A 24,214-nucleotide genomic window follows, 5' to 3' on the forward strand; every position below is an offset into this window, starting at 1 on the left:
ATAGATGTTACAGTCGTATATGTATCTCCAGCTACCAATCACATTGTATCATACCATATAGTGTTGGAAAGGTGAGATTCGGGGAAGTTGAAAAAAAGTTACAGCTTTTCAAAAATTAGTGAAAGTAATCAAGAAATTCGTTACATTTTAAAATTTTTGTATAAAAAAGGGAAGAATGCCATTCAAGCCACCAATGGAATTTGTGAAGTTTACGGTGACGATGCTGTATCCGTTCGTGTAGCACAACTTCCGTTCTGAAAATTTCGAAATTTCGATTTACACTGATGAAAGTTTTACACTGTTGGAATAATGTTTCTAGCCGAAAAATGTCAAAAAGTGGTCGACCAAAATGGTATATATTTATTTATTAGTATAAATTTAAAAAAATAAGTTGAAGTTTGATTAGAAATACTAAAATACTTTTTCAACTACCCAACAAATGACAATGAAAATAATTTTCTTCAAGCAGATTTGAGTAGGGCGTTAATGCGTTAAAAAGCTACTTGAGATCGCCTTACAACTGATGTTGTACATATGTACATTAGGGTGTACCATTTTGAAGCAACCTTTTTTTCAACTGAAAAACAGGCTCAAAACTTTCGAAATGTGTAAAAAAAAAGTCACTCAAAAGATGAGCTCTTAATATTAATATTAAGAGGTGTCTCTTTCAAATTTTCTGTTTTCCATATAAATTACATGGGAAAAAAATCATTTTTTTGTGGTGGTTATTGTACGGATGTTATTATATGTGCACGCGATGGCTGCCAGTAGGGATGGTAAACTCGATTCCGATTCTACTCGAAAATCGAGTTTTCTCGTAAAATAATCGATTTTTCGGAATTGATCTTCAGTAGTCGAAGTCGATTAAGAATCGATTCTTGACATTTAGCTTCCATACAAACTGAAGACATAGTTACTAAAAGAAATGCACCTGTGAAGGTGCAGCCGAAGTTAACGTTTTTTGTTGTTTTTCGGTTTGGATTTTGAAAATTCATTCTTTTTTCTATTGACAAATTTTTATAGCAATCATTTTCCAAATTTTTTTTTCAGCAATAACTTATATTGTAATAGTAATGTATACAAGGGGTGATCAAAACCGGACCCACACAACAACAACATCATTAACAAGAAAGATAGGCTTAGTTTGGGTGCAACCGAGCATTTTATACTCTTGCACGAATCAAAGCCGGGTAAATACTTTAATGCGTAATAGCCCTGACAGACGAGCAAAATTAATGCGCATTAAGCAACCCTAATGCGCATTGAAATTTTATAGTGACAGACGGCAGACTTGTGCATTTAGACAGCTGATTGTGAAATTTGTTTGTTTATTTACAAAAAGGAAAGTGAAATAAAAATGAATAAATGAAAAAATTCGTTTATTATTAACTACGTTCAATGATAATAGAGTGAAATTAAAAACAATAATTAATTGTTTAGCGAAAAAAGTGTGCGAAAAAGTTAGGAATATTGGAAAAATGGATAGCAAACTTTGCGTTATTTATTTTCTGTCATCTAAAAATATTAAAATTTGTTTTTGTTAATATACTTGCACATAATGTAATTAGCAATATAAAACTGCTTACCTCTGATGCTGTAAACGCAAAGGAGGCGGCAGACTTCAAGCGACATCTGTAAAAAAGTAGCAAACACCGGCCGTTTTTGAGCAGTGTTGCCTACTCAAATTTGGTAAATTCAGCTAAATGCACGAAATTCTTGTGCATTACAAACTTGCATTAACATGGGTCAAATGCGCAAGTAAATGTAAATTAAGCCCGCTAAGGCATATTAGCGCTGTCGTCTGTCAGGGCTATAAGACGTCAACCAGAGGATCGAAATCCAAGTAATTTTATATATATGTACATCTTTATATATAAATATCACGTGTCACGTTGTTTGTCCGCCATGGACGCCTAAACTACAGAACCGAATCCAGCCAACAGTTGACGTCATCTGTCAGAATATTTTGTATATAATTGTGACTGTCAAATAATAGACAAAGAATTTGGAATAAAATATTCAATTATTCTTACTTTTTCAATTTTTAGTGTTAGCATAACCGGCCATGTGGTACTTACACTGCAGTATAAATGAAATTCTTTTATAGTGAAGATAACACAGTGAAATTATACTAGCTTTTAAATTATTAGTGCTTGGTTGTTCAAAAATATTTAATTAAAGTATGTACAAGTAAGTATTATCACATAGTTATATTAAGAAATTTGCTATGCATCAAATCACATTCTATGATATATGTATGCATTTTGATGATAAGAGGTACTAAGGCTTCAGGATATATGTAAATAAATAAGGTTATCGAGTTATTTATTTTCCGCTTGCTTCTTATGTTATTGATTTATTTATTAATGACAGTTAATCGATTTACAAAAAATGATTTACCAATTTTCATACAATTTAACGATGATTAATAATGCTATCTCCAAAAATTAATTAATATACTGCTGTGATCAAATTGAAAGGTAAATTTTGTCCATTTCATATCCTTCAAAGTATTCCCCTCCCGCTGCATTACATTTATTCCAACGAATTTTCGAGTCATCTATGCACTTGGAAAAATCTTCCGTTGTGGTGGCTGTGAGAAGTTTCTTCGATTCGGCTTTTATATCCTCAATCGATTCAAAACGGTGCCCTCGGAGTGGTCTTGTGAATGTGCTGAATAGCCAGAAGTTACACGAAGGATCAGGCGAATGCGGTGGTTTTCGGTGCGATGTTAGTTGAAAATGTGGCGAAATGATCACGAATAACCAATGCAGTATGAGAAGATGCATTATCGCACTTCTTTGTTCAATAAGTTCAGACATAGTAAAAATCGAAGAATTCTCTTTTAGAGCCTTACAAAACGACACGTATCGCAAATACTAATGAATATTTTGACGTGAAATTTAGCATAGATGTCACTAACAGTACTACCAACTTAGCAATTCGAAAAACACGCGAAGTATAAATTAAAAATTCACCTTTCAATTTGATCACAGTAGCATATATGAAAAAATTATAAAAAAACTCCCCATAATATTTTAATAAGTATGCAAATATTTTTGTTTTCATTATTTTTATTCGACTTCTATTAAAAATTGTTTTGCACTTCTCATTTCAATGTGTTATATGTAATAGCATATTTTTGAGTTTTTTAATATTCATACGTTGAAATTATTATTCTAAGTCGAATGCCACCGAAGAAATGTAACCTGTGGTAAAGAATTCTCATCAGCATTGCTAAATTTCCATAAATGGTCATTCGCAAACAGACGTAAATCACTGCCTGATTCTAAAAAAACGCCCTTCATTGTTATTTCTTATGTTGAGACTCGGAATACATCTAATTAAACGATACTTACGGGAGGCTGGCTTTTTGAACGGATTAGAGCAAATTTTCTTTTTGCTATGTACATTAATGAGTTGTGTATTAAACAGCAAACAATAACAAATCTTCAACACTTGCACAATGCACGAATAAAAGTGACAGTGTCCTTTTCGCTCTGAATGCCATCTGCACGTATCTCATTGCACTAAACAGCTTTTAGAGTAGCGGTATAATTTAAACGCACCTTTCATTGAAATAACAAATCGTACCAAGTAGAAAGAATGAATGAAGACATAAAATGATATCAATATAAACTAACATCATACATCATCAACACTGACTTCTTCATTAATTAAATTCTAAGAATACAATTTACATATTTACCTCCTTCACACAACCTTCTAAGCGAACAGACTGCGCCATATACCGACAACTTTGCATTTTTTTTTGCTGTTCATGGGATCAGAGTCCCATATTTTTGAACATTGATTCTTATGTAAAATTGGACGAGAAATCGAAAAGAAAAGTCAATTTTGAAATAAATATAGTTTAAAAAAACTAAAAAACACGCTTTTAAAACATATCAAACTAAAAAGTGAAAAATAATTCTTTGTATAAACTAACAATAATAATGAAGGAAACTTTCCTGCATTATTGTGAAAAAAGCGTGGAATGCTCGATATATGAAAAATATGTCACCAAGCACCCCACGCTTTTCTCACAGTAATGCAGAAAATTTTCCTTCATTATTATTGTTAGTTTATACAAAGAATTATTTTTCACTTTTTAGTTTGATATGTTTTAAAAACGTGTTTGACATGTTTTAAAAGCGTGTTTTTTTTAACTATATTTATTTTTAATTTTTTAGTTTGATGTGAGAAACCCCAAATTTGTTAAAATATGAACTATGACATGTAGTATGGGTTAAGTAAATCGATAATTAGGCAGCATTTAATACTTACTAGCAACCTTTCATTGACTAATTGTTATATTATGTGCGACCAAGTTCTATTGACGACTTTACGAATTATTAGTTCTTAATCGTGTCATTTCTTCTAAAGCTTCACTGTTACGTGGGGTTTTACCTGTCAACTTTGAACAGTCTAGTTCTTCAATTCGAACACCGTCCAAAGATCTACAACGACTAAGTGCTACATAAGCTTGTCCAGCAGCAAACAGTCGAGAGCCCAGATAAAGTACTGCATGATCTACTGTATAACCAGAGAACGTATATTTATAAATTTATATACAACCTTGAATCTTTTGAACGGTCGACGCCCAACTCAGTATGCTATTAAAATGTCACCAAAACTAGTTTTATATAGATGTTGCATACTTTTAAGTGCATCTTTTTGGTGAGCTGCTTAAACTTACTATCGCCTTCCTACAGTGCCGCTCAAATACTCAAGGTTTCAGTACCACTTAAAAAAGTTACAAACATACATACATACACACATACATACATACACACATGCATACATACACACCCATACACACATACATACATACAAGTGAAGCTAATAAAGGCGTATTAAAAAAGAAGGTGCAGGTTCCATATCGAACATTTGTAAAACTTGAAGTACGGAATTCACCTCACAACCACAGAATTCATAACATTAACATTGTTTACAGTTCTTTTACATACTCAACCAGAGAATGTAATGAAGAGAAATAAATATGTATATAGGGCAATTCGCAATCTGGTGCAAATGGTCTTGCATATTTGCAATTGCCTCTTATGTTTGCAATTGCATGAATGCAGATTGTAAATTGCCCTTATGTATTTACGGCATATGATGACATAGCATGTATGCCCAATCCGGGAATATTGAAGAAAAATAATTTTTTGATATTCCATAGGAAATATGTTCCATCATGTAGAACTTTTATTTATTATTTTTCAAATTATTTTATGTTAATTTAATCTTATTTTATAATAAGTTATTATTAATAATTTCAAAATATTGTAATATATTTGTTTAAATAATTGACTTATAGCCCTGACAGACGAGAGCGCTAATATGCATTAGCGGGCTTAATTTACATTTACTTGCGCATTTGACCCATGTTAATGCAAGTTAGTAATGCACAAAAATTTCGTGCAACACTGCCCAAAAATGGCTAGTTTCTGCTATTGTTTGACAGATGTCGCTTGAAATCTGCCACCTTGTTTGTGTTTATAGCTTCAGAGGTAAACAGTTTTTATATTGCTAATTAAATTATGTGCAAGTATGTAAACAAAAACAAATTTTAATATTTTTAGATGGCAGAAAATAAACAACGCACAGTTTGCTATCCAGTTTTCCAAAATTCTTAACTTTTTCGCACACTTTCATTTAACTTTTTTTTTTTTAATAAATAAACAAATTCACTATCAGCTGTCTAAATGCACAAGTCTGCCGTCTGTCACCATAAAATTGCAATGCGCATTAGCGTTGCTTAAGGCGCAGTAATTTTGCTCGTCTGTCAGGGCTATTACCTAACAGCATTATGATATTTTCATGCACTTCCATATTGACATGTAAAAATAATTATGATATGAGTATGTATGAATGCATGCATAGTAATATTTATAGTCAATTTGGACTTGCATATTTAATAATGTTATTTGATTTTTATATAATATTCTATACTGATAAATATTTTTGTATTATATTTCTTCTTCTTCTTAATTGGCGTAGACACCGCTTACGCGTTTATAGCCGAGTTAACAACAGCGCGCCAGTCGTTTCTTCTTTTCGCTACGTGGCGCCAATTGGATATTCCAAGCGAAGTCAGGTCCTTTTCCGCTTGGTCCTTCCAACGGAGTGGAGGTCTTCCTCTTCCTCTGCTTCCCCCGGCGGGTACTGAGTCGAATACTTTCAGAGCTGGAGTGTTTTCATCCATCCGGACAACATGACCTAGCCAGCGTAGCTGCTGTCTTCTAATTCGCTGAACTATGTCGATGTCGTCGTATATCTCGTACAGCTCATCGTTCCATCGAATGCGATATTCGCCGTGGCCAATGCGCAAAGGACCATAAATCTTTCGCAGAATTTTTTTTTCGAAAACTCGTAACGTCGACTCATCGGTTGTTGTCATCGCCCAAGCCTCTGCACCATATAGTAGGACGAGAATTATGAGCGACTTATAGAGTTTAGCTTTTGTTCGTCGAGAGAGGACTTTACTTTTCAATTGCCTACTCAGTCCGAAGTAGCACCTGTTGGCAAAAGCAATCCTGCGTTGGATTTCCAGGCTGACATTGTTGGTGGTGTTAATGCTGGTTCCTAAATAGACGAAATTATCTACAACTTCAAAGTTATGACCGTCAACAGTGACGTGAGAGCCAAGTCGCGAGTGCGACGACTGTTTGTTTGATGACAGGAGATATTTCGTTTTGCCCTCGTTAACTGCCAGACCCATTTTCTGTGCTTCCTTGTCCAGCCTGGAGAGAGCAGAACTAACTGCGCGGATGTTGAGGCCGATGATAGGAGTTGAGGAGTTTGAAATGCCGTCCCACAGTTCCCTTATACCGAGTTGTTGACGATACCAAATTCAGACATCGCGGCATAAAGGCAGCCTTTTCGTGCTGTCGAAAGCAGCTTTGAAATCGACGAAGAGGTGGTGTGTGTCGATTCTTTTCACTGGTCTGTTCCAAGATTTGGCGCATGGTGAATATCTGGTCCAGGATCTGGATTTTCCAGGTCTAAAGCCACATTGATAAGGTCCAATCAGTTTGTTGATGGTGGGCTTTAATCTTTCACACAATACGCTCGATAGAACCTTATATGCAATGTTGAGGAGGCTAATCCCACGGCAGTTGGCGCAGATTGTGGGGTCTCCTTTTTTACGGATTGGGCATAGCACACTTAAATTCCAATCGTCGGACATGCTTTCGTCCGACCATATTTTACAAAGAAGCTGATGCATGCTCCTTATCAGTTCTTCGCCGCCGTGTTTGAATAGCTCGGCCGGCAATTCGTCGGCCCCTGCCACTTTGTTGTTCTTCAGGCGGGCAATTGCTATTCGAACTTCTTCATGGTCGGGCAATAGAACGTCTGCTCCATCGTCATCGATTGGGGAATCGGGTTCACCTTCTCTTGGCGTTGTGCGTTCACTGCCATTCAGCAGGCTGGAGAAGTGTTCCCTCCATAATTTAAGTATGCTCTGGGCATCGGTCACTAGATCACCTTTGGGGTTCTACCCCTGTCGGCCAGCTCATCAAGCTTTCCGTACTCACGCATTTCAGCCTCTTTCTTTTTCTGTCTACAAATGCGTCTCGCTTCCCTCTTCAACTCTCGGTATCTATCCCATCCCGCACGTGTAGTGGTCGATCGTAACGTTGCGAGGTAAGCAGTCGGTTTTCTCTCCGCTGCGACACGGCACTCCTTGTCGTACCAGCTGTTCTTTTGCATTTTCCGAAAACCAATGGTTTCGGTTGCAGCTGTACGTAAGGAGTTTGAAATGCCGTCCCACAGTTCCCTTATACCGAGTTGTTGACGAGTGCTCTCAGAGCAGGAGTGCAAGCCGAGTAGAAAATCGTTCGGCTGTCTGTTGTGATTGCAGCTTCTCGACGTCGAACCTTCGTTGTGTTTGTTGGCGTGCGTTTTTTGCTGCACAGAGGCGGGTGCGAATCTTGGCTGCAACAAGATAGTGGTCCGAGTCGATGTTAGGACCTCGGAGCGCACGCACATCTAAAACACTGGAGACGTGTCTTCCGTCTATCACAACATGATCGATCTGGTTGGGAGTTTTTCGATCCGGAGACAGCCAGGTGGCTTGATGACTCTTTTTATGCTGGAATCTAGTACTACAGATAACCATATTTCGGGCCCCGGCGAAGTCAATCAGCCTCAACCCATTTGATTCTCTGTCTTTGTCCCGTCCATCGCATTTCTTGGACGGCGGTGATGTCAGCCTTTATTTTCGCGAGGACATCAATCATCTGGGCAGCGGCACCTTTCCAATTAAGGGTCCGGACATTCCAGGTGCATGCCCTCAAATCGTAGTCCTTATTTCGTTTGCCATGGTCGTCATCAAAAGTCTCTCATCCGAGGCTTGTTGCTTCCTTTCATTGGGGGTGTTTTTTTTACGTGGCGGGTCCCAAACCCAGCGCACAACCCTATGTAGGGGATGTTTCGCTTTCTCACATTAGATCGCCTTCGAACAGATCTTCTTAGGCTACCCAGAGGATACTTGATCAAAGACCGGAAGTAGTGAGCTGCTTGAGCCATGTGTAGAAGAATCATTTCTAGCCACTCCCAAGTGAATGGCGATCAGAGAACTTTCCTCACTTGCGTGAACTTCTACACATGACTCCATCCTCCAACACTAAAAGAAATTAAATTTATCACAACAATATACATATACATACATCTTTTTTCATGTTAATTCTATGTTTCTGCACATGCTCATATGAATGTATGTATGTATGTATACGCATGTGCGCGTTCAGATATTCAAATCATGATTTTATCACTTATCAATGGCCAATTCATAATCTGGTGCAAATGGTTAGTGTAACACTAACAAAATGTACAGCGAATTTGCAATTGCAAATAGGCAAGACCATTTGCACCAGATTGCGAATTGTTCTAATATATTACATGTGCACGCATTGATTTGCATGTTCATATACCTTCATTTATACTTACATATAGGTATGTATGTACATATATGTATTTGTATACAAATTAACTTTCCTGGTGTGGGAAGTATTAAAAAAATATATTCCGTTCCGCTACGCGCGGTAGAAATTAAACAAAGTGTTGGTTTGAGTGACAATATATGGTGCGCTTTGATCATCAAGATGATCACTCAATACGCTTGCCGATTATACACTGATCTTTATTAGGAAAAGCACTTATATTTATATTCTTATAATTCTATGCTTATTACTAAAGATGCTTTGGCATTACATTAAGTGATGAAATGCCAGAGCATTGGATTTCCAATTATTCTCATTATCAAAACAAATAATGGAATATTGGATTTTGCTTACTTATCAAAACAAGTGATATATTGATTTCTTATTAATTAAAGTATTCTGCTGACCAAGCAGTAATACTGTGAGAAGATACAATTTGTTTACATTTATCGTTAAGTATCTGTGTGGCTGCTGCCGTTAACTCCCCCCTCTCTAAGATGAATCGTCCCCGATTCAGTATCATTTTTTGATATTTTGTAAATGCTCTCTAAAATAGCATTATATGACAATTCTTGAAATTTTAATTTTTTGCTTTGCTTATTGGTTTTATATATTTTTTTAAATTTTAAAATCTTATAGATTATGTATATTGTTATTAATAGTACAAGTATTACAATTATGTACCAGAAAAGTGAATGATTTTTAAATTCTTTAATTCTTTCACTCAAAATATTTATGTTTTCAAATTCAAATTCTTTGTTTTTTGTTTCAATGTATTCTATAATTTCAAAGTTATTAATATGATTATTTTTTAAATAATTCCAAATTTTACAATCAATATTTTCGTAAGTTATATTATCAATATTTGTATAATTTTCAAATGTTACAAGGTAAACTCCATTTATGGCAGAGTCATCTATAGTATGATTTCCAGAGACTAATATTGCTCCTTCTTTAATTATATCTCTTTCTTTATGTTTTTCTTTAATTTTTTTACATTTTCCTTTTTTATTGGACAAAATATCTGATAGGCAAGTATTTTTATTATTAATTTTGCAATAAGTATTTATCATTTCTTTTTTTTCAGTTTTTTATATTTATATATTCTTTTTTGCACTTCGCAATTTCATTATCAATTATTAATTTACCATCTTTTTGTGGAATTGCTCTTACTTCATAATATTTGCAATCATATATAATTTTTGGATACTTAATATATATAACTATTACATCTTTATTTTGTACTATTTTAAAATTTGAAATATCTATTATATCAGTTATTGTCAATCGTCCATGTTCATTCTTAATTATACTTTTAATCTCGTCTAAATTTAAAATTGTCGGGTTCAAAATTCCTATTTTTCCTATAGCTATTGTATTAATCATATTTTGTAATTCAGTTATTAGGAATTGATTTTTCCGTTTCATTAGAATTTTAATATTTGAGTTTTCATTAATGTTATTGATTGTTTCAGTTAATTGGTTAATAATTCCAAAAATTTTAGAATTTGTTGTGTATTGTTTATTATTATTGTTAATTAATTCGTCTAATTTATTATTTACTAACACTAGGTCGTCATGGTCTGGTGTTCCTGCTATCCACTTCCATAATGTACCTATTTCATTTATTCCTCTCCTATATCTTGTATCTTTAATTTGTAGTTGTTCTAATAAAGTTTCTATGAGTTCTATTTCTGGATCTGTGCCTAAATCATTAATATATGCCTTGTCTTGTTCATTATTTTGTTCAAAATTTTTATATCTGAGTTTTTTATTATAATAATTTGTGTCTGAACTTATAAGTTCTCTAAAGTATGTTAAATTAGTGATGTGGAGAATATCTCCGTAGTCACTATACAGGGCTACATCTCCGTCTTCTAATAATACGTAATCTTCTCTTGTGTAGTCCACAATGTCTGTCATTGTATTGGTAATTAGTGTTAGAATAATTAGGGGTATCATCCTCTAAAAATATATGATTAAGATTTAATATTATCTTTATGTACTATTCTATTCCTGTAGTTAATTCTAACTTTATTCCCTAAGTCTTCTTTTACTACCTGTTTCTTGTATCTAGGATTTAGTTTATTTTTCTCTCCTGTAATCTTTTCATATATAACATCTCCGCATAAATATGTTTTATTAATTCTATTTTTATTGTGTCTTTCTAGCATCTTAGTTTGTGCTGATAAAAGTTTGTCTGGTAAAATATCATGAGAGACTTTATTATAAAGTACTTCAAATGGCTTCTCATTAGTTACCGAATGTATAGTTTTATTATATTGTTGTCCAGCAGCAAACAGTCGAGAGCCCAGATAAAGTACTGCATGATCTACTGTATAACCAGAGAACGTATATTTATAAATTTATATACAACCTTGAATCTTTTGAACGGTCGACGCCCAACTCAGTATGCTATTAAAATGTCACCAAAACTAGTTTTATATAGATGTTGCATACTTTTAAGTGCATCTTTTTGGTGAGCTGCTTAAACTTACTATCGCCTTCCTACAGTGCCGCTCAAATACTCAAGGTTTCAGTACCACTTAAAAAAGTTACAAACATACATACATACACACATACATACATACACACATGCATACATACACACACATACACACATACATACATACAAGTGAAGCTAATAAAGGCGTATTAAAAAAGAAGGTGCAGGTTCCATATCGAACATTTGTAAAACTTGAAGTACGGAATTCACCTCACAACCACAGAATTCATAACATTAACATTGTTTACAGTTCTTTTACATACTCAACCAGAGAATGTAATGAAGAGAAATAAATATGTATATAGGGCAATTCGCAATCTGGTGCAAATGGTCTTGCATATTTGCAATTGCCTCTTATGTTTGCAATTGCATGAATGCAGATTGTAAATTGCCCTTATGTATTTACGGCATATGATGACATAGCATGTATGCCCAATCCGGGAATATTGAAGAAAAATAATTTTTGATATTCCATAGGAAATATGTTCCATAATGTATGGAAATATGAATGTATGTATAACTTTTATTTGTTATTTTTCATATTATTTTATGTTAATTTAATCTTATTTTATAATAAGTTATTATTAATAATTTCAAAATATTGTAATATATTTGTTTAAATAATTGACTTATAGCCCTGACAGACGAGAGCGCTAATATGCATTAGCGGGCTTAATTTACATTTACTTGCGCATTTGACCCATGTTAATGCAAGTTAGTAATGCACAAAAATTTCGTGCAACACTGCCCAAAATGGCTAGTTTCTGCTATTGTTTGACAGATGTCGCTTGAAATCTGCCACCTTGTTTGTGTTTATAGCTTCAGAGGTAAACAGTTTTTATATTGCTAATTAAATTATGTGCAAGTATGTAAACAAAAACAAATTTTAATATTTTTAGATGGCAGAAAATAAACAACGCACAGTTTGCTATCCAGTTTTCCAAAATTCTTAACTTTTTCGCACACTTTCATTTAACTTTTTTTTTTTTAATAAAGAAACAAATTCACTATCAGCTGTCTAAATGCACAAGTCTGCCTTGTGTCACCATAAAATTGCAATGCGCATTAGCGTTGCTTAAGGCGCAGTAATTTTTGCTCGTCTGTCAGGGCTATTACCTAACAGCATTATGATATTTTCATGCACTTCCATATTGACATGTAAAAATAATTATGATATGAGTATGTATGAATGCATGCATAGTAATATTTATAGTCAATTTGGACTTGCATATTTAATAATGTTATTTGATTTTTATATAATATTCTATACTGATAAATATTTTTGTATTATATTTCTTCTTCTTCTTAATTGGCGTAGACACCGCTTACGCGTTTATAGCCGAGTTAACAACAGCGCGCCAGTCGTTTCTTCTTTTCGCTACGTGGCGCCGATTGGATATTCCAAGCGAAGTCAGGTCCTTCTCGCTTGGTCCTTCCAACGGAGTGGAGGTCTTCCTCTTCCTCTGCTTCCCCGGCGGGTACTGAGTCGAATACTTTCAGAGCTGGAGTGTTTTCGTCCATTCGGACAACATGACCTAGTCAGCGTAGCCGCTGTCTTCTAATTCGCTGAACTATGTCGATGTCGTCGTATATCTCGTACAGCTCATCGTTCCATCGAATGCGATATTCGCCGTGGCCAATGCGCAAAGGACCATAAATCTTTCGCAGAATTTTTCTCTCGAAAACTCGTAACGTCGACTCATCGGTTGTTGTCATCGCCCAAGCCTCTGCACCATATAGTAGGACGAGAATTATGAGCGACTTATAGAGTTTAGCTTTTGTTCGTCGAGAGAGGACTTTACTTTTCAATTGCCTACTCAGTCCGAAGTAGCACCTGTTGGCAAAAGCAATCCTGCGTTGGATTTCCAGGCTGACATTGTTGGTGGTGTTAATGCTGGTTCCTAAATAGACGAAATTATCTACAACTTCAAAGTTATGACCGTCAACAGTGACGTGAGAGCCAAGGCGCGAGTGCGACGACTGTTTGTTTGATGACAGGAGATATTTCGTTTTGCCCTCGTTAACTGCCAGACCCATTTTCTGTGCTTCCTTGTCCAGCCTGGAGAGAGCAGAACTAACTGCGCGGATGTTGAGGCCGATGATAGGAGTTGAGGAGTTTGAAATGCCGTCCCACAGTTCCCTTATACCGAGTTGTTGACGATACCAAATTCAGACATCGCGGCATAAAGGCAGCTCCTTTTCGTGCTGTCGAAAGCAGCTTTGAAATCGACGAAGAGGTGGTGTGTGTCGATTCTTTTTCACTGGTCTGTTCCAAGATTTGGCGCATGGTGAATATCTGGTCCAGGATCTGGATTTTCCAGGTCTAAAGCCACATTGATAAGGTCCAATCAGTTTGTTGATGGTGGGCTTTAATCTTTCACACAATACGCTCGATAGAACCTTATATGCAATGTTGAGGAGGCTAATCCCACGGCAGTTGGCGCAGATTGTGGGGTCTCCTTTTTTACGGATTGGGCATAGCACACTTAAATTCCAATCGTCGGACATGCTTTTCGTCCGACCATATTTTACAAAGAAGCTGATGCATGCTCCTTATCAGTTCTTCGCCGCCGTGTTTGAATAGCTCGGCCGGCAATTCGTCGGCCCCTGCCACTTTGTTGTTCTTCAGGCGGGCAATTGCTATTCGAACTTCTTCATGGTCGGGCAATAGAACGTCTGCTCCATCGTCATCGATTGGGGAATCGGGTTCACCTTCTCTTGGCGTTGTGCGTTCACTGCCATTCAGCAGGCTGGAGAAGTGTTCCCTCCATAATTTAAGTATGCTCTGGGCATCGGTCACTAGATCACCTTTGGGGGTTCTACCCCTGTCGGCCAGCTCATCAAGTTTTTCGTACTCACGCATTTCAGCCTCTTTCTTTTTCTGTCTACAAATGCGTCTCGCTTCCCTTTTCAACTCTCGGTATCTATCCCATCCCGCACGTGTTGTGGTCGATCGTAACGTTGCGAGGTAAGCAGTCGGTTTTCTCTCCGCTGCGACACGGCACTCCTTGTCGTACCAGCTGTTCTTTTGCATTTTCCGAAAACCAATGGTTTCGGTTGCAGCTGTACGTAAGGAGTTTGAAATGCCGTCCCACAGTTCCCTTATACCGAGTTGTTGACGAGTGCTCTCAGAGCAGGAGTGCAAGCCGAGTAGAAAATCGTTCGGCTGTCTGTTGTGATTGCAGCTTCTCGACGTCGAACCTTCGTTGTGTTTGTTGGCGTGCGTTTTTTGCTGCACAGAGGCGGGTGCGAATCTTGGCTGCAACAAGATAGTGGTCCGAGTCGATGTTAGGACCTCGGAGCGCACGCACATCTAAAACACTGGAGACGTGTCTTCCGTCTATCACAACATGATCGATCTGGTTGGGAGTTTTTCGATCCGGAGACAGCCAGGTGGCTTGATGACTTTTTATGCTGGAATCTAGTACTACAGATAACCATATTTCGGGCCCCGGCGAAGTCAATCAGCCTCAACCCATTTGATTCTCTGTCTTTGTCCCGTCCATCGCATTTCTTGGACGGCGGTGATGTCAGCCTTTATTTTCGCGAGGACATCAATCATCTGGGCAGCGGCACCTTTCCAATTAAGGGTGCAGGTGCATGCCCTCAAATCGTAGTCCTTATTTCATTTGCCATGGTCGTCATCAAAAGTCTCTCATCCGAGGCTTGTTGCTTCCTTTCATTGGGGGTGTTTTTTTTACGTGGCGGGTCCCAAACCCAGCGCACAACCCTATGTAGGGGATGTTTCGCTTTCTCACATTAGATCGCCTTCGAACAGATCTTCTTAGGCTACCCAGAGGATACTTGATCAAAGACCGGAAGTAGTGAGCTGCTTGAGCCATGTGTAGAAGAATCATTTCTAGCCACTCCCAAGTGAATGGCGATCAGAGAACTTTGAACTCTCACTTGCGTAAAAGAAATTAAATCTACACATGACTCCATCCTCCAACACTAAAAAGAAATTAAATTTATCACAACAATATTCAAACATATATACATACATCTTTTTTCATGTTAATTCTATGTTTCTGCACATGCTCATATGAATGTATGTATAATCTGGTGCAAATGGTTAGTGCGAATTTGCAATTGCAAATAGGCAAGACCATTTGCACCAGATTGCGAATTGTTCTAATATATTACATGTGCACGCATTGATTTGCATGTTCATATACCTTCATTTATACTTACATATAGGTATGTATGTACATATATGTATTTGTATATATTCCGTATTAAAAAAATATATTCCGCTACGCGCGGTAGAAATTAAACAAAGTGTTGGTTTGAGTGACAATATATGGTGCGCTTTGATCATCAAGATGATCACTCAATACGCTTGCCGATTATACACTGATCTTTATTAGTAAAAGCACTTATATTTATATTCTTATAATTCTATGCTTATTACTAAAGATGCTTTGGCATTACATTAAGTGATGAAATGCCAGAGCATTGGATTTCCAATTATTCTCATTATCAAAACAAATAATGGAATATTGGATTTTGCTTACTTATCAAAACAAGTGATATATTGATTTCTTATTAATTAAAGTATTCTGCTGACCAAGCAGTAATACTGTGAGAAGATACAATTTGTTTACATTTATCGTTAAGTATCTGTGTGGCTGCTGCCGTTAACTCCCCCTCTCTAAGATGAATCGTCCCCGATTCAGTATCATTTTTTGATATTTTGTAAATGCTCTCTAATATAGCATTATATGACAATTCTTGAAATTTTAATTTTTTGCTTTGCTTATTGGTTTTATATATTTTTTTTAATTTTAAAATCTTATAGATTATGTATATTGTTATTAATAGTACAAGTATTACAATTATGTACCAGAAAAGTGAATGATTTTTAAATTCTTTAATTCTTTCACTCAAAATATTTATGTTTTCAAATTCAAATTCTTTGTTTTTTGTTTCAATGTATTCTATAATTTCAAAGTTATTAATATGATTATTTTTTAAATAATTCCAAATTTTACAATCAATATTTTCGTAAGTTATATTATCAATATTTGTATAATTTTCAAATGTTACAAGGTAAACTCCATTTATGGCAGAGTCATCTATAGTATGATTTCCAGAGACTAATATTGCTCCTTCTTTAATTATATCTATGTCTTTATGTTTTTCTTTAATTTTTTTACATTTCCCTTTTTTATTGGACAAAATATCTGATAGGCAAGTATTTTTATTATTAATTTTACAATAAGTATTTATCATTTCTCTTTTGCAATTTTTAATATTTATATATTCTTTTGTGCATTTTGCAATTTCATTATTAATTATTAATTTACCATCTTTTTGTGGAATTGCTCTTACTTCATAATATTTGCAATCATATATAATTTTTGGATACTTAATATATATAACTATTACATCTTTATTTTGTACTATTTTAAAATTTGAAATATCTATTATATCAGTTATTGTCAATCGTCCATGTTCATTCTTAATTATACTTTTAATCTCGTCTAAATTTAAAATTGTCGGGTTCAAAATTCCTATTTTTCCTATAGCTATTGTATTAATCATATTTTGTAATTCAGTTATTAGGAATTGATTTTTCCGTTTCATTAGAATTTTAATATTTGAGTTTTCATTAATGTTATTGATTGTTTCAGTTAATTGGTTAATAATTCCAAATTTGTTGTGTATTGTTTATTATTATTGTTAATTAATTCGTTTAATTTATTATTTACTAACACTAGGTCGTCATGGTCTGGTGTTCCTGCTATCCACTTCCATAATGTACCTATTTCATTTATTCCTCTCCTATATCTTGTATCTTTAATTTGTAGTTGTTCTAATAAAGTTTCTATGAGTTCTATTTCTGGATCTGTGTCTAAATCATTAATATATGCCTTGTCTTGTTCATTATTTTGTTCAAAATTTTTATATCTGAGTTTTTTATTATAATAATTTGTGTCTGAACTTATAAGTTCTCTAAAGTATGTTAAATTAGTGATGTGGAAAATATCTCCGTAGTCACTATACAGGGCTACATCTCCGTCTTCTAATAATACGTAATCTTCTCTTGTGTAGTCCACAATGTCTGTCATTGTATTGGTAATTAGTGTTAGAATAATTAGGGGTATCATCCTCTAAAAATATATGATTAAGATTTAATATTATCTTTATGTACTATTCTATTCCTGTAGTTAATTCTAACTTTATTCCCTAAGTCTTCTTTACTACCTGTTTCTTGTATCTAGGATTTAGTTTATTTCTCTCTCCTGTAATCTTTTCATATATAACATCTCCGCATAAATATGTTTTATTAATTCTATTTTTATTGTGTCTTTCTAGCATCTTAGTTTGTGCTGATAAAAGTTTGTCTGGTAAAATATCATGAGAGACTTTATTATAAAGTACTTCAAATGGTTTCTCATTAGTTACCGAATGTATAGTTTTATTATATTGTTGGGCAGCTCTAAATATTGATTCTGAAAAGCTTATTAAATTATATTCTTGTTTAATACATCGTGAAATTTCAATTATTGTTGAATGTACCCTCTCAATTTGACCATTCGTGGTACTATGATTTGGGTTACAAAAAAATATTTCTATTTGAAGTCTCTGCATCAAGGACTTAAATTGTACCGTAGTGAATCCTGGTTCATTATCAATTGTTAACTTCTTTATATTAGGGAAGCTTTGTAATATTTCTAACACTTTATCTTCTAAATTAATCTTATCTTCGATTTGCTTAATAACCAAAAATTTGGAATAGCTATCTATACACGTAATGAATTTTAAAGATTGCGCATAGAATATATCCATGTGTATCTGTACTCCTTCCTCTGTAGGTATTGGGACCTCTCCAATTGGTATTTTTATAGGATGTCTATCATATTTGTTTTTATTACATATGTCACAATTCCTTACATATTCTTTGAATTGTTTTCTCATTTCAGGCCAATAATATTTTTTGCAAATTTGATCCAAATTTTCTTGGTAACTTCTATGTGCTCGTGTATGCGTTTGTTCAATTATAATTCCTTGGTCTTCTCTGTTCGTTATGTCAATTGCAAAATTTTTCGTATATATGAATTTATTAGTAAATGTTTCTCTTATTTTCGCTTGTATTTCGTACAGATCCTCTATTGAGCAATGTATTGCCGTAACTATATTTGGTTTGATGTATTCCTTTAATATTGTGATTAAATTATCAACAGTATCGTATTCAATTAAATGTCTAATTTTCCCAAATTCTTGAATTTGCTCATGTATTGTAAATCTATTTTTACTTAGTAAAATTTGTTGTTTAAATTGGTTTAATGGTTTTTTTGTCTCGGGTATCTGAGTATGATCACTACTTTCAGCTGAATGTTGGGTTACTGTGGTTGACGATTCGTCGGATAAATTATTAAGAAATTGTCGTGATAGAGCATCTGCTACCACATTTGTTTTACCTGGTTTATATATAATTTTTGCTCCATATTCTCCAATTAAAGCATGCCATCTTTTCATTTTGGCATTTGGATTTCTAGGTGAGACTGCAAATGTTAGTGGTTGGTGATCGGTATGAATTTCTAAATCTGAAACTCCGTATAAATAATTTCTTAGATTTTTTAATGCCCGTACGATAGCGTATAGTTCTTTTTCATTAGTCGCGTAACTTTTTTCTGTTAAATTTAATGTTTTAGATATAAACGTAATAGGTTTGCCCCTTGGCTTAAGACTCCACCAATAGCTTCATTTGATGCGTCTGTCGTTAATATAAATGTTTCGTTAAAATTTGGTTGAATTAATTCGACTTGATCTACTAATATAGACTTCATTTTCTCAATTGCCAAAAGTCCTTCTTGTTCCAATCTAATTTTAATTTTTGTTGTGTTGTGAAACTCTTCCGTTTTCACCTGATAAATGTATTGTTAATGGTTTTGCTATTTTAGCATAATTTTTAATAAACTTCCTGTAATATCCAATCATTCCTAGGAAACTTCGTAACTGTCGTAAAGTTGTTGGAACCGGAAAATTTAAAATTGTTTCAACTTTTTTTGGATCTGTCTTTATAACATTATTTGCAACAATATATCCCAAAAATTCTACTTCTTCTTGGTAGAATTTAGATTTTTGTAATGAAATTTTCATATTTGCGTTTTTTAGAACTTCTATTATTATACTTAAATGTTTTTTATGTTCCTCGAAGCTTTTTGAAAATACGATTATATCGTCAATATAAACGTGACAAAATTTTCCAATAAAGTCCCTTAAAACATTATCCATCGCCCTTTGAAATATACTAGGCGCGTTTTTTAAACCAAATGGCATTCTTAAAAATTCGTATTTTCCGTTATTTACTGAAAATGCAGTTTTTTCAATATCGTGTTCTTTAATAAGGATCTGGTGAAAACCCGATTCCAGATCTATTGTGGAAAAATATTTTGAACTTCCTAAATTTGAAAGTATTATATTGCTATTTGGAATTGGATATTTATCTGATTTTGTTACTTCATTTAATTTTTTATAATCGATTACCATTCGCAATTTCGGCGTACCGTCTTCATTTACACCTTTTTTTGGTACAACCCAAATTGGTGAATTATATGCGCTCTTACTTGGCCTTATTATTTTATCTTCCATCATTTTTTTTACCTCTTCGTTTATGAAGGAATTAGCAGAAAGAGGATATGGGTATTGTTTACTCCATATAGGAGTTTCAACAATTGTCGTTATTTCCGCTTTTATATCCGTTCGAAATGGTAAATTCATATTTATTGAAGAATGTATTTGTATTGTGTTTGTATTTCATTTCTAATTTCTTCTCTTAAATTTTCAATTTCATCTTCGTTTATGTCGGTATTATCTTCGATTGGCTCTTTAAAGAATTTTTCCTCTAAAGTAATTTTGTTTACATAGTTTTCCTCTTCTATATTGCCGGTATTATCATCGGCTGGCGTTGTAGAACTTCTTTGTTCCACAATATATTTTTTATTTAATTTGCCGGTATTATCATCGGCTGGCGTCGTAGAACTTCTTTGTTCCACAATATATTTTTTATTTAATTTGCCGGTATTATCATCGGCTGGCGTTGTAGAACTTTTTCGTTCCACAATATATTTTTTATTTAATTTGCCGGTATTATCATCGGCTGGCGTTGTGCTTTTCGTTCCACAATATTTTTTGCATAATTATTACTTCTCCTCTGCTGGTATAAATCTTCAGCTGGCGTTGTAGAGCTTTCCTGCTCCACAGTATTTATTTTTTTATGTTTGCCGGTATTTCCGTCGGCTGGCGCTTTAGAAGTCTTTGCTTCCAAAGTAATCTCGTCCTCCTTAACGATCTTTAAATTATCCTTGCTTTTCTGATGCTCATATTCGCATCCTAAGCTAAATATATCCTCCTCTTTTTCATTATTTATTATTAACTTCTTTTTTTCCAAGTTAATCACCGCATTAATGTCCTTCAAAAATTTGTATCCTATTAATAGGTCTGCTTCCAAATTTTCAATTTCGTAGAATATTTGTTTTTTACCGAATAATGTGATAATGTGATAATAGCGTATTATCGAAAATCCATTAATTGTTTTTACTCTCTTTTGTATATCCAATTTATTTTTATTTTTGTATATTCCCGATTTAATATAGCAACTAGTTGCTCCTGTATCTATTAATATTTTAAAGTTTTGACCAGTAACCCTGTCATCTAGAAATATATATGGCAGAGTTAATTTTGGCCTAAAAAATGATCCTCCTTAATATTATTAATGCGCTGTGTCTTAGTCGGTGGCTGCACATTCTGTTGTGTACTTCCATGTGGCCTTTTTTCCAAATTGTTTTGATTAAATGTTGTTGGCTTTTGCAGCATACGGTTGCGTGTATGGATGCTTGAGTCGACATCCATTGGTGTAGGTCGTGGTTGGTTATTCTGATAACCCATTCTTTGGTTGTAATTTCTTTGTGGTTGGGCTTGTGGGAACCGTAAATTATTATTCAAATTACCATTATTGAATCTGTTGTTATTATAAGTATATTGCCCGTTATTATTGTTAGGTTTTGAATTGTTTTGGTTTTTTCCAAATTGTAATGCGAAGGACGCTCGCATATTGTTAGACTCTAACTCTTGTGCTTTTGCTAAAGCATTTGGTAAATCGCTTGGCGATAGAGAAAATAGTATATTAGCTAAATTTCCGTTTAGTCCCGTTATAAATGTGCGTAAAGCATCCCGCCTATTTTTAGCATTGAATTCCTTAGTTACGGCGCTATCTGATCCGTAAGTCATTATGGTTTTATTTATTAGCAAGGTTAATTTCTCATTAACCTTATTATAATATTCAATTATAGAGTAATTGCCTTGACGCAGAATACTCATTTCTTGCTCGATTATATGAGCTGGTCGCTTATCGGCGTAAGCGAAATCTAATCGTGCTAGAATAGCATCAAAATTTAGGACTGTTCCGTGGTTGGACAAGATGTCATTAGCATCGTGAGTGATTTTATTTCTTAATATAGTTAATGCAGCAAAATACCTACGGCTGCCTCTTATGTATAAGCTCATTGCGTTGTTAGCCGATTCCCTCCAGCTAACATATTTATTTTGCTTTCCCCCAAATTCTGGTAAAGATTTTATTACTTCTAGGGATTCGTCACAGCGAATCTCTGAATTTATTACTTCAGGTTTGTAATCTGTTATTGTTGTCGACTTCGTTAAGTCTTCTATTTGTCTGCGCATTTCAGATATTTCTAATCTAAGTGATGCATTCGTTGCGGCAATTAGTCTTGCGACTAAGGTCTCATTTTCGCTAGTTAGAGCCATTTTTATTTATTAATTTTCCTAATTTTTATTTTAATTTTATTTTTTGATCCTTTCTAGGAAAGGAGACTCTTCTATTCTGGAGGGTCTGAAGTTCAGAATCGCAGAATTGAGTTTTATTATAAACCGGAGGGTCCCCCTTGCGGTGGTGAACCGCGGTTTTTTTTTTAAATATTTTATTATTTGGCTGGTCGAGCCTTTATTTAAAATTTTTAAGATTTAATTTTGTACTTTTTTATTTTTGATCCTTTCTAGGAAAGGAGACTCTTTTATTCTGGAGGGTCTGAAGTTCAGAATCGCAGAATTGAGTTTTTGTTATAAACCGGAGGGTCCCCCTTGCGGTGGTGAATCGCGGTTTCAAAATATTTTATTACTTGGCTGGTCGAGCCTTCAATGATTCTTAATAGTTTAAACTTAATTGCTAAAATTGATTGTCTTATATATTAATGTACTAATATATTTGATAAATGTGGATAATAAAATCTTACTCCTTCTTCTCCTCGTCTCTTGTGGTGTGTTGTAATTTCCTTAGTCCTTGGTTTCCCTCGATGGCTACGCCGCTGCTTGACGTGCAATGCCTAATGATGTTTTTTTTGTTTTTTAAATATTTGTATTTTGTGATTTAAGTCACTCTTTACTTTTTTATTCACTGTCAATTTTTTTAAAAAATTTGTTCTTATTTATTCTGCGATTGTCACAACACAACAAGCAATGAAGTTTTTGTTTACTTCAAGTTTGGTTTGGCTTTTCTCCCTATTCTTGGGATACTTGTTTTTTCTTTTTAATTTTTAATGCGTTATTCACATATGTACTACCTCTCGCACGAGGTTTATGCACGTTTACCGGTTAGTGTTCACTAATCGCGACCGTTATGGTTCTAGGGATACATTTCTCTCCCTTTATACGACGAACACGTGCCTTAACGTTGGGCGCCAATTAACTTTCCTGGTGTGGGAAGTATTAAAAAAATATATTCCGTTCCGCTACGCGCAGTAGAAATTAAACAAAGTGTTGGTTTGAGTGACAATATATGGTGCGCTTTGATCATCAAGATGATCACTCAATACGCTTGCCGATTATACACTGATCTTTATTAGTAAAAGCACTTATATTTATATTCTTATAATTCTATGCTTATTACTAAAGATGCTTTGGCATTACATTAAGTGATGAAATGCCAGAGCATTGGATTTCCAATTATTCTCATTATCAAAACAAATAATGGAATATTGGATTTTGCTTACTTATCAAAACAAGTGATATATTGATTTCTTATTAATTAAAGTATTCTGCTGACCAAGCAGTAATACTGTGAGAAGATACAATTTGTTTACATTTATCGTTAAGTATCTGTGTGGCTGCTGCCGTTAACTTACATTGTCGAACAAATAATGTACAAGCATACAAACTTACATATGCGTACACATGTGAATATGTCACCAACAAAAAATTGAAACATTGTTCTACAAAAACAACAATTGTCTCAAATAGCAGAAGCATCACAAGTCAATATGGCAGCCGAATTGGCGAAAATGTAGTAAATTTTACAACAAAAATGATTTCATTCATTCATATTCATTCTCATTCATAAAAACAGACGCCGTAAGATCTCCCCGAGCATGTCTTTGCCAACAAGCGTCTTTTCGCGACGATGGCAAAAGCTAAAAATCATAAATTGAACAACTTTCTGATGTTCCTCTGGAAGAAAACTGTCAACCCCGCAAACACAGAAAAGAGTGACAAAAGTGGGAACAAAGTTTTCGTCGATTTAAAATATTTGTCAAATCTAAAATATTTTGCCGTGGCTCGCAAAAATCAGCGTCGATATGTATGCAAGCTCATACAGAAACAAACATATTTACGATAGTTTGTTGGCGAAGCTGTTACAGAGGCAAGGGAAGCGGTGACAATCGGCGTTCCTTCGTTTGTGTTTTTCGGCACAACTCCGATTTTCTACCAATAACACAATGTTGTGACGTTTTGTCGTCGC

At 34.4% G+C, this 24,214-nt stretch overlaps 2 protein-coding genes across 7 annotated transcripts in view; both read left to right on the top strand.

Annotated features, from left to right (window-relative positions):
• Window positions 1–24,214, top strand: part of LOC126766128 (uncharacterized) — a 254,390-nt gene that overhangs the window by 197,045 nt on the left and 33,131 nt on the right. The window lies entirely within an intron of this gene.
• The window catches only part of LOC126766211 (respirasome Complex Assembly Factor 1-like), a 54,332-nt gene that overhangs the window by 24,690 nt on the left and 5,428 nt on the right, over window positions 1–24,214 (top strand). Inside the window, exon 2 of one of the 6 annotated variants that reach the window (XM_050484103.1) lies at window positions 1,051–1,190. The exons of the other annotated variants lie outside the window; for them this stretch is intronic. Within the exon in view, the coding sequence (XP_050340060.1) occupies window positions 1,074–1,190 (117 nt within the window). The 5' untranslated portion in view covers window positions 1,051–1,073. The remainder of the gene's footprint in view (window positions 1–1,050; window positions 1,191–24,214) is intronic. 6 annotated transcript variants of the gene reach the window in all.

Source organism: Bactrocera neohumeralis, unplaced genomic scaffold, assembly GCF_024586455.1.
Source record: "Bactrocera neohumeralis isolate Rockhampton unplaced genomic scaffold, APGP_CSIRO_Bneo_wtdbg2-racon-allhic-juicebox.fasta_v2 cluster11, whole genome shotgun sequence".
Lineage (NCBI taxonomy): Eukaryota > Metazoa > Arthropoda > Insecta > Diptera > Tephritidae > Bactrocera > Bactrocera neohumeralis.